Source organism: Myotis davidii, unplaced genomic scaffold (genome assembly GCF_000327345.1).
Source record: "Myotis davidii unplaced genomic scaffold, ASM32734v1 scaffold79, whole genome shotgun sequence".
NCBI lineage: Eukaryota > Metazoa > Chordata > Mammalia > Chiroptera > Vespertilionidae > Myotis > Myotis davidii.
Window position 1 is genome coordinate 2,790,239 of NW_006294339.1, and position 10,239 is coordinate 2,800,477.

General features: G+C 50.0%; 2 protein-coding genes across 4 annotated transcripts in view; one reads left to right on the forward strand and one right to left on the reverse strand.

Annotated features, from left to right (window-relative positions):
* LOC102771355 (NADH-cytochrome b5 reductase-like) overlaps positions 1-3,278 on the reverse strand; it is a 25,308-nt gene extending 22,030 nt beyond the window's left edge. For all 3 annotated transcript variants that reach the window (XM_006768353.2, XM_006768352.2, XM_015566963.1), the window contains exon 1: positions 3,250-3,278. The gene's annotated coding sequence lies outside the window, so the exon portion shown is untranslated. The remainder of the gene's footprint in view (positions 1-3,249) is intronic.
* Positions 3,279-3,384: 106 nt separating this feature from the next.
* Positions 3,385-10,239, forward strand: part of MRPL37 (mitochondrial ribosomal protein L37) — a 14,216-nt gene continuing 7,361 nt past the window's right edge. Inside the window, exons 1-4 of the mRNA XM_006768355.2 lie at positions 3,385-3,807; positions 4,563-4,746; positions 4,841-4,956; positions 8,476-8,661. Of these exons, the coding sequence (XP_006768418.1) occupies positions 3,462-3,807; positions 4,563-4,746; positions 4,841-4,956; positions 8,476-8,661 (832 nt within the window). The 5' untranslated portion in view covers positions 3,385-3,461. The remainder of the gene's footprint in view (positions 3,808-4,562; positions 4,747-4,840; positions 4,957-8,475; positions 8,662-10,239) is intronic.

Below are 10,239 nucleotides of genomic sequence, written 5' to 3' on the forward strand. Positions count from 1 at the left end.
GCCTGATAGCACAGGACAGGGGTCCAACTTGCCAAACTGTTACTGAATTTTATGGCTACCCCGGAGCCTCCCAATGGCACTAATTTCATTTGTGTGTCAAGTGCTAGGATCAAGGTATGGGCCAAGTCTGTGGAAGGGCAGAGGGCTAAACCACTAAGTTGGCCAGAGGATCTGAAAGTCCTGTTTCCTGGTTACCAATCACTTCCCAGGAATCTTTTTTTTAGAGAGAGAGGAAGGGAGAGAGGGGGCAGGAAGAGAGGGAGAGAGAGAGAGGGAGAGGAGAGAGACATCGATTCGTTGTGCCACCTATGCATGCATTTATTGGTTCATTCTTGTATGTTCCCTGACCAGGGATCAAACCCACAACCTTGCCGTATTGGGAACGACACTCTAATCAACTGAGCTACTGGGCCAGGGCCTTCCCAAGGAATATTAATCATTAAGAACTTTTCCACTTTTCCTGCTTCCCACATCCATTTACACTGGAGCTTCCCACAGGCCCAAAGGATGTGCTTCTAGTCTCTCTACACCATCCATCAGTGCACCTGCCACCAGCTCTGATGACACCAGTGCCCTGCTTAGCAACTTCTAACAGCTCCCCATCGCCTACTGGATTGAATCCAATCTTCTTGCCCGATACCCAAGGCTCTTCCTGATCAGACCTTGTCCAAATTTTCTTATCACTTACTCTCATTGGTTTTAGAGGGGCAGTCCCCCTGTGTGCAATAAATCTATCTTATGGAGGAAAGGGTTTGGCTTCAGAAAACCTGGTTCTACTACTGGTGCTATTTCAGGAAGGCTTAGCAGGCTGGGACCCCCTTGAGGGCAAGGGTGGTATCTTATTTTTTCTGTATTCTACCACCAAGCTCAGGCCTGGCATTTGGAAGGCTCAGTGAGTGGTGAGTGCTCATGCTGTTTACAGATAAAGTCTGGGAGCCGGGCACAGTGCTAGGTGCTATGCTATAGCAGAGGTAAAGGGGACATGGGTCCATCTTCACAGAGCTTGCAGCCTAGCATGGTGTTACATCAATTTGACCCACTTTTATTGCATGTGATGTGCCAGGTATGTACATGAGGGAATGAGGGCTGGTCCCCTCTTTATGTTAATTCATTTTAATTTTTATTGATTTCAGAGAGAAAGGGAGGGAGAGGGAGAGAGAAAGAGAGAGAGAAACATCAATGATGAGACAGAATCATTGATTGCTGCCTCCTGTACAATCACATTGGGGATCGAGCCTGCAACCTGGGCATGTGCCCTGACTGGAGATCGAACTGTGACCTCCTGGTTCATAGGTCGATGCTCAACCACTGAGCCATGCCAGCCAGGCTATGCCAATTTCTTACTCTCTGCAATAGAACCATGAACAGACTAATGAATTTCAGAGGGAAGGTGGGGGGAGGGAGGGAGATTAACTGGGGAACCTATATACATACTAGAGGCCCGGTGCATGAAATTCGTGCACGGTGTGGGGGAGGGGGTCCCGCAGCCCCGCCTGCACCTCTCGCAATCCAGGCCCCCTTGGGGGATGGCCGACTGCCGGTTTAAACTGGCAGTCAGACATCCCTCTCACAATCCGGGACTGCTGGCTCCTAGCCGCTCGCCTGCCTGCCTGCCTGTTGCCCCTAATCCCTCTGCCTACCTGCCTGATCTCTCTCCCTTAACTCCTCTGCCTGCCTGCCTGTTGCCCCTAACCACTCACCTGCCTGCCTGATTGCCTCTAACTGCTTACCTACCCACCTGATCACCCCTAACCACTAGCCTGCCTGCTTGATCGCCCCTAACTGCTCGCTTGCCTGCCTGATCACCCCTAACCACTCTACCTGCCTGCCTGATTGCCCCTAACCGCTTGCCTGCCTGCCTGATCGCCCCTAACCGCCTCTGCCTTAGCCCCCGCTGCAGCGGCTTCGTCCAGAAGGACGTCCAGAAGGTCGTTCAGCTGTCCGGTCTAATTAGCATATTATACTTTTATTATTATAGATTATGTATAACCCATGGACACAGACAATAGTGTGGTGAGAGCTTGGGAGGGGCGGGTGGTTGGAGGAGGGGGTCAATGGGAAAAAACACACACAAAAAACAAAAGAAATCTGTAATGCTTTCAACAATAAAGATAAATTTAAAAGAAAGATAAAGTGAGATGAGGGAAAGAATTCCATTTATTGTAAGCAGCTATACATTGTGAGGGTTATTCCTATCAGTCTTTGCCTTAAATTTACCTTTTCCATGTTTTAGTAATCTCACTTTCTCTGGTATTTTGGAAATTGGTAGAGAAGTTGGCCATGTCAGTGACAAATTTTAAAGACCCGGTTCACACCTCCTTTCCGTCTCCGCCTTTTCAGTCTCAGAGGCACCACCTTTCAGCCATGCCTTGACACCCACTGCCTCTACTGGATGACTCTCCTCACCCTTCAGGCCTTGCTTAAAGGTCACCTCCCCTCCGAAGCCCTCCCTGACCGCCCCTTCTCATTCTCCATCATGCACACTATTTGCTTCTACTAGTATTCATTCGTTAAACATGTATTTACTATGTGTCAGGCACTGTTCTGTGTGTGGGGGGTGGGGGTGGGGGAGAGGTATATCAGAGAAGAAACAGAAATCACTGGAGTTCACATTCTAGTGGGAGATAGTCATTAAATAAGATCAGAAGTGAAAACATACAGCATGTTTGTGTTAAATGCTGAAGAGGAAAAAACTGGGGAAAGGGGCAGGGTGTGTGTGTGTGTGTGTGTGTGTGTGTGTGTGTGTTCTCCAACTGCTAGTTTGCTTCCTGGCTGTTTCCCCCCTAAACGATCACAGTGGGCATGTGATAACGAGGTGTTGCTCCAGGAGCAAAGGCCGCCTCCATCGCTAGGCCCTGCTTCCAGGAGGCGGAAAGGGAAATCCCGAGGAAAAGGGAGGAAAGTCAGTCCCTCTGGGCGCTGGGAAGAGGCCTGCACCACGACCCGAGCCGCGGCGCTGGTGTGTGGACAGGGCCGCTGTCAGGCGTGGGAGAGGGACGCGGTAACCGGCCCGCAGCTGCGAGAAGTGGCGAGAGGGAAGGGCACTCAGCGCACCCACTACGTGCAGAGCGCTGAGCAGGTGCGCTGGCCTAGGCGTTTCTATTCTGTCTTTATTACAGCAAAGGGCCCTGGGCTCAAGGGGAAGTCCTTGCCAAGCTCCAGCTGCTGGTTAGCGGCCCAGGTTCCTCCGAGTCGGGGTTTGAAGTCCAGGTGTTCTGGCCCCATCCCTGCCCGGACCCGACCACTCACCTACACAGCTGGGCTTCCCTTCACCGGAGGATCCTTCCTGTTCCCGCCCCCGAGGGTGGGGCAAGACAAGGATGCCTGGCCTTGATTGGTTCGATTGGCTGCCACTCACAGGACGAGGCTCGGCGCCCAGCCCCTTTCGTTCCCAGCAGGCCTTGCGCACGGGAAGATGGCGGCGTCCTGGTGGAGGTCTTGAGGAGAGCAAGTCGGCAGGCATGGCGTTGGCGTCGGGGCCCGCCAGGCTGGCGCTGGCTCGCCCCGGACGGCTCGGCCTTGGGGGCTGTGGGGCCCCGAAACGCGGAGCGTACGAGTGGGGCGTCCGCTCCACGCGGAAGCCCGAGCCTCCTCCCCTAGACAGGGTGTACGAAATCCCTGGACTGGAGCCCATCACCTACGCGGGGAAGATGCACTTCGTGCCCTGGCTGGCGCGGCCGGTCTTCCCGCCCTGGGATCGCGGCTGGACGCATCCAAGGTTCTGCCAGCCGACCCCCGTGCACGAGCATCCGCTGTACAAGGACCGGACCTGCCACACCTTCCACCAGCGCTGCCGCCTCCTGGAGGGTGAGGCCCCAGGCCGGGCGGGAGGGGACCTCGTTCCTCTTCCCAGCGCTGACCCCTGCCCTCGGTAGCGCCGGGCAAGACGTTGACAATCCGAGGGTCTCGGTTTCTTCGTCTGCGGAACGGGGCCAGTAGTGACTCCTGCTTTCCGAGAGGCGTTTGGATTCAGTGGGTTGTAAAGTCCCCGATCGCTTCCCTACCCCATCTGGTTCTCTAGCTCTCCATCCTCCGGAGTTTTGTTATAGACTTTCCAGAACGCTTTCAAGTTTAAGGAGCAGCGGCAGTGTGGGGACTCAAACTACGCTCCCGCTCCAGGGTTTTTTATGCTCCACTGCAAAATCCAGAAATTCCATCTCTACATGTTTGCATGGGTTCAATCCTGATGCATGAGGTCCCTGTGGTAAGATACGGGCTTTTCCTGTCAGGAATGGGGGTGAGTCAGTTGAAGAGATCTGGGTTTGGAAAGGTGGGCATCCGTTGACCTGATCCCCCAGGGTCGGCCTGAGTGCAGCAGACAGACCCTTAGGGCTCAGCCGTCTCAGCCCCTTTTTAATGGCTCTGGGGCTGGCCCGCACGGTCTCAGTTAACCACCCATCGGTAGACAGTCATTCCTGGAGGGGAGTTGAAATCTGGCTGTGCTCGCTTCTGCTCCTCATTGTTAGTTCTGATCTCTGCAGCCTTTGCCACAAGATGGGCTTAAGTATCTCAGTCTGAATTGTCTTTTTTTTTTTTTTTTTTGGTGACTGGCTATCCCAAAGGTGTAAAGCAGGCCCTCTGGCTCACCAAGACCAAGTTAATTGAAGGTCTTCCCGACAAAGTACTCAGCCTTGTTGACGACCCACGGAACCACATAGAGAACCAAGATGAACGCGTTCTGAACGTGATCTCTCATGCCCGTCTCTGGCACTCCACTGAAGACATCCCCAAGAGAAAGACCTATTGGTAAGTTTCCCCCAAGTCAGTAAGATTTCCAGGTGATGGGCTTTGGGGTCAACATGTTGTTTTATGTCTACAAATGTTTCTTCTTTTTCCCAAGCCCCGTCATTGTGGACAGCCTGATACAGCTGTGTAAATCCCAGATTTTAAAGCATCCTGCTCTGGCCAGGCGGATCTGCGCCAAAAACTCCAGGGTATCCACCACCTGGAACCGAGGTTGGTCATTTGTTAGTCAGAAAGCTTTAGTCTGTTTTTTATCTTTCTATTCTTAGCCTTACCACCAGCTCATATGATCAGCCCCCCACCCCCACCCCACCCCCATGTGTATCCTCACTTCTGTCCTTCATGGTCCAATTTTGTAGATTTAGGCACATCCTCAATTTCATTAGAGTTTTAATGGGCAGCTTGAGGGGCCCAGCTTTTTTGTTTGTTTTTTTAATATATTTTTTTTATTGATTTCAGAGAAGAAGGGAGAGGGAGAGAGAGATAGAAACATCAGTGATGAGAGAATTCGTTGATCAGTTGCCTCCTGCACACCCCCACTGGGGATCAATCCTGAAACCTGGACATGTGCCCTTGACTGGAATCGAACCCAGGACCGTCAGTCCACAGGCTGACAGTGTATCTACTGAGCCAAACCACCTAGGGCTGTTTGTTTTGTTTTTAATCACTTCTTTCCAAGACTGTTAATTCAGCCGTATCTATTGAGTGCCTGCAGGGGCCTAAATGTGACAACGTAAGGAGGTAATGAAGCACACAGAGTCTCTGCCCTCACAAAGCTCATATTCTATTGCCAGAGCCTTTTTATCCCATGCATGCTTTTCTCCGTTTCCAACCCATTTTCCACACAGCTGCTAGAGTGATCTTTCTAAAGTGCACATCTTATATCCCTCTCATACCAAATCCCTCACTGTCTCCCAGCGGTGGCTTAAACCATTTATCACGGTACCCAAGGCCCTTTGTGCTTTGGGCACTGGCTAGTCTTTCTAGCCTTGTCTCTTGCTCTACTGCCTATCACTCCCCATGCCCAAATTTATACTTTAGCCACTTGGCAGCTTTTTGGCATCAAGATTTTACACCTTTGCACATGCTGTGCACTCTATCTGGAATGCTCTTTCCTACTTCCTTCATTTAAGTAAATTTTTACCTGTAAGACTCAACTCATGCCCCCTTCTTGTGTGTATCCACACAAGTTAACTATTCCTACTCTGTGATTCTTATGCCCATTATGCATACTTCTTTCATAGTATACTGTATTGTAATTATCTAATACTAGAGGCCCGATGCATGAAACTTGTGCAAGAGTAGGCCTTCCTTCCCCCAGCTGCCAACACCAGCTTCCCTCCGGCACCCAACACCTGGGCTTCCCTCGCAGCCCTGGCTTCATCCTGAAGGACATCCAGTCTAATTAGCATATTACGCTTTTATTATTATAGATTTTTCCTGTCTGCTCCACTGCACTGTGAACTTTGCCTACAGTGTCTTAACAGTTCATGGTACATGATGGGTGCTGACTGAAGGGATGTGTGAATGAGTACCAAATTTTAAGTGTCTCAGGCAGGGATGGTCAGAGTACACAGGCGTTCTGATGAGTGGAAACCTGAAGCAGGGAGACCAGCGAGGGAATAATTTGGGATTTTCAGGACATCTGCTTGGTCACATTTCTCCAGCTTGCCCCTTTGAGTCGACTTCCTGGCAAGGAGTCAGCTTTGTAGAGGTAATGGCACCACTAAGGAAATTAGTGAACCTCATTAATAGAGGAGCACTTGTTGGCCCATCATCAAGTATTACCTCTAATTAAACTGCCCCATTTGGAGCTGTCACTGGAGGAGGGATGTGGAGGGAATTGAATTGGAAACCACACTAGAGTGGTCTGTGGGGAGAAGCTAAAACCCAAGGTTAGGAGAGGTCCAGGCACATTTATCTTCTTTGCAGATTAAATGTGAGGAAACAGGAAATACTTCAGAAAACTGTTCCTGAGGTATAGGTATGATTTATTTTAACAAATAGTTTATCTATTCATAGATGTAGTATCCCTTTTCTGCATACCCAATAAGGGAGGCCGTATGCAAATTAAATGGCAGTTTTTAATGGCCACACAACACATAAGCTTGTTATTCTTTTTTTTAAAATATATTTTTATTGATTCAGAGAGCAAGAGAGAGATAGAAACAAATGATTAGAGTCATTGATCGGCTGCCTCCTGCATGTCCCCCACTTGGGATTGAGCCCACAGCCCAGACTGGGAATCGAACTGTGACCTCCTGGTTCATAGCTCGACATTCAACCACTGAGCCATGCCAATCAAGCAAGATCCTCATTTTTGATCCATTACTATTGCACAGCTATTTGACTATTTCTAAAAAACCACACATCTTTAGGGGAAGATTTGCTCCGTGGAGAATTCTTATGAAGCCATTCTCAAGGAGTCTGGTGGCATGTGGCCACCTGTGGGGACCTCTGTGAAGGTCATTCACATCCAGAGTGGCAGGCTTGCTAATTAGTCAGATGTGAGTTTTCTTCTGTACACCTATGTCTCTTTGTAGCAAATATGCTAATCCAAGTGCTAACGTTGAGGAGCTCTGCCCTTGACAACCTTCAGAAGCTGGTTTGAAGGCAGTGCCTCTTTCAGGAAGCTTCCCAGGCCTCCTGAAGGAGGCCGTTCCCACCTCCACGACCTCTGAGTGTGGTTCACTTTTGCTGTAGCACTTACTACCTGGTGAGCGTCTTGAGAGCAGAGAGTAATTCTCACTTACTGCTGGGTCTCCAGCTTAGAGCAGGGATGATCTGTATGGAGCAGACTCGAACCTACAGAAACCGCCAGGTCTTAGGGGGTCACTGGGAAGGGAACACAGGAAGAAGAATGTGCTCAGACCAGTGTGGCACAATTGGTTGGGTGTCCTCCAGTGCACCAAAAGGTTGCCGGCTGATTCCCAGTCAGGGCACATGCCCAAGTTGCGGGCTCAATCCCTGGTGGGGGGGTGCAGGAAGTAGATAATGGTATTTCTCTCCCCCTCTCTCTCTCTCTCTCTCTCTCTATCTCTCTCTCTCTCTTCCTTCCTCCCTCCCTACCTCTCTCTCTCTAAAAATCAATAACAATATATGTTTAATTTTTTTGTTAATCCTCATCTGAGTGTATTTTTCCCATTGCTTTTTCAGAGAGGGAGGGAGGGAGAGAGGAAAAGAGAGAGAAACATCAATTGGTTGCCTGTCGCATGCGTCCCAACCAGAGGCAGGTATGTACCCTTGGCTGGGAATGGAACCCATGACCCTTTGGTGCACAGGCTGACATTCTAACCACTGACCCACGCCGGCTGGGGCAATAATATATATATAAAGAAAAATAAATTAGTCCCAGGATTAATATCTTTTTTTTTTTTTAAATATATTTTATTGACTTTTTACAGAGAGGAAGGGAGAGAGATAGAGAGTCAGAAACATCGATGAGAGAGTCAGAAACATCGATCAGCCGCCTCCTGCACATCCCCCACTGAGGATGTGCCCGCAACCCAGGTACATGCCCTTGACTGGAATCGAACCTGGGACCCTTCAGTCCGCAGGCCGACGCTCTATCCACTGAGCCAAACCGGTTTCGGCAGGATTAATATCTTAATTAAAGTTTTGTTTTCTGTGATTAGGGTGATCACTCAGAAAGCTATAAAAGACGAGCATGGCAGGATGAAGCTGAGATAAGGCTTTAGACCAGGTTAGACTAATCGTCTTTCTCCCCTTTAGAGTCTATTCTCCTTCAGGTCGATGGTATTAGCGGAACCCGGCTGAATGCCAAGGATCCTCTGCCCCCCATCGCCTCCAGAGAGGAAGTTGAAGCTACTAAGAATCATGTTCTCGAGACGTTCTATCCCATATCTCCCACTATTGGTCTTCAGGAATCCAATGTTTACGATGAGAAAGACGACACAGGTAAGTGTTGGAGCCTTTGCCTTTCAGACAGTGTGCTGATGAGACATGATTTTTCCAAAGGGGAAGGATCTGCCGAGTACTTACTATGTTCGAGGCGCCTCCCATGCGTTTTCTTCTAAGATCCATGGTGCAGCCCTGTGAGACAGGCACTGTTGTCTCCCTTTAGAGGCAAAGCAGCTGAGGCTCAGGGAGGGTAAATGATTTTCTCAAAGGCTGACTTTGCTTTTGACACTTGAAGAGCAACTCTGTGACACCAGAGTTTTAATGGGCAGCTTGAGGGACTTTGATCAGGGTCAGGCGTTTCCTGTAATCTTGGGTCCTTTGAAAGACCCTCTTTCTCTGTAAACTCTGACCAGCCTCCTGGTAGGACTGAGGAAGCCCCACAGGCCTTGAGCGGTGCTGTTCATCCAAGGCACCACCAGCTCCCAGTCAGGCCAGGCCGGCCCACAACTCCTGCTGTCCGCTCAGTCTTTATGAGCCGCACTGTCTCCTGCTTGAGTTCATTTCCACAGCTATGGCCCCGGCCAGTCCCTGCTGTCTCTCACCCAGCCTACTGCCATAGTCTCCCAGCTGGTCAGTGTGACCTGGCTGTTTTCCTTCCCGCCCGTCTAGTTCACAGTCTGGCCTTTCCAACACAAAAGTAATCCCACCTCTCTCCAGGCCCACTTGCCATTGTCTGTTGGACAGAGTTTGAATTCCTTAGCTTATCACGTGAAGGCCTTCAGGTCTGGCCTCTGCCTCTCTCACCAGCCTCATCTTTGCTCCCCCACAGGCCCCCTTTATTCCTGCTATCCTTAACACATCATGCCCTTTCGCACTTTCATGCTTTGACACACTCTTCCCTCTACACACCTGGAACTTTTGACAATTTGCCTCATTTTGTCTTCAGCTTGATAATTCCTCACCTTCATCATTTATCTCAGGAATCACTTCTTCCCAGAAATGCTCCAGTCTCTTCAAGGACCTGTTATCTTTCCTCCCACAGCCCCTGACTCACCTTGTATCTTGACATGTCCCTCTAGGATCAGTTTTCCCCTCTGAACTGTGAGTTCCTCAAAGGCAGTGGCAGGCTCTGCATTGCCTGTTCCTGGTGCCCGTCTTAGAGCTTGGCACAGAGTGAGTGCTGAGCGCTGGGTGTTTACATGTGCTGAGGGACCGAAGCAAGAATTGAGGCGGATGGGAAAGCTAAGTCTCTCTTAAGTAGCGCTCTTTGGGATTTTCAGAGCCTACATATTCCCAGCCTCTTTCTTCCCCCTTTTCACCCACTTTCACTAATGCAGGTTACTCATTCTTGTAGCCTCCAGCCTGCTAAGGGTTTGCCAGAGCCTGCAGGGGAGGAGAATGATGACTGGCAGGGTCATGGCTGAGATGAGCACATACTAGGATTCTCAGCACCAGTGTTGTGTAGATAGTTGTGAGGTATGAGGCAAGTCATATCCTATCTAATAAAAGAGAAACATGGTAATTAGCGTACGTCCGCTACCCTTCCCATTGGCTAATCAGCGAGATATGCAAATTAACTGCCAGCCAAGATGGCGGCCGGCAGCCAGGCAGCTTGAAGCTAACATGAGGCTTGCT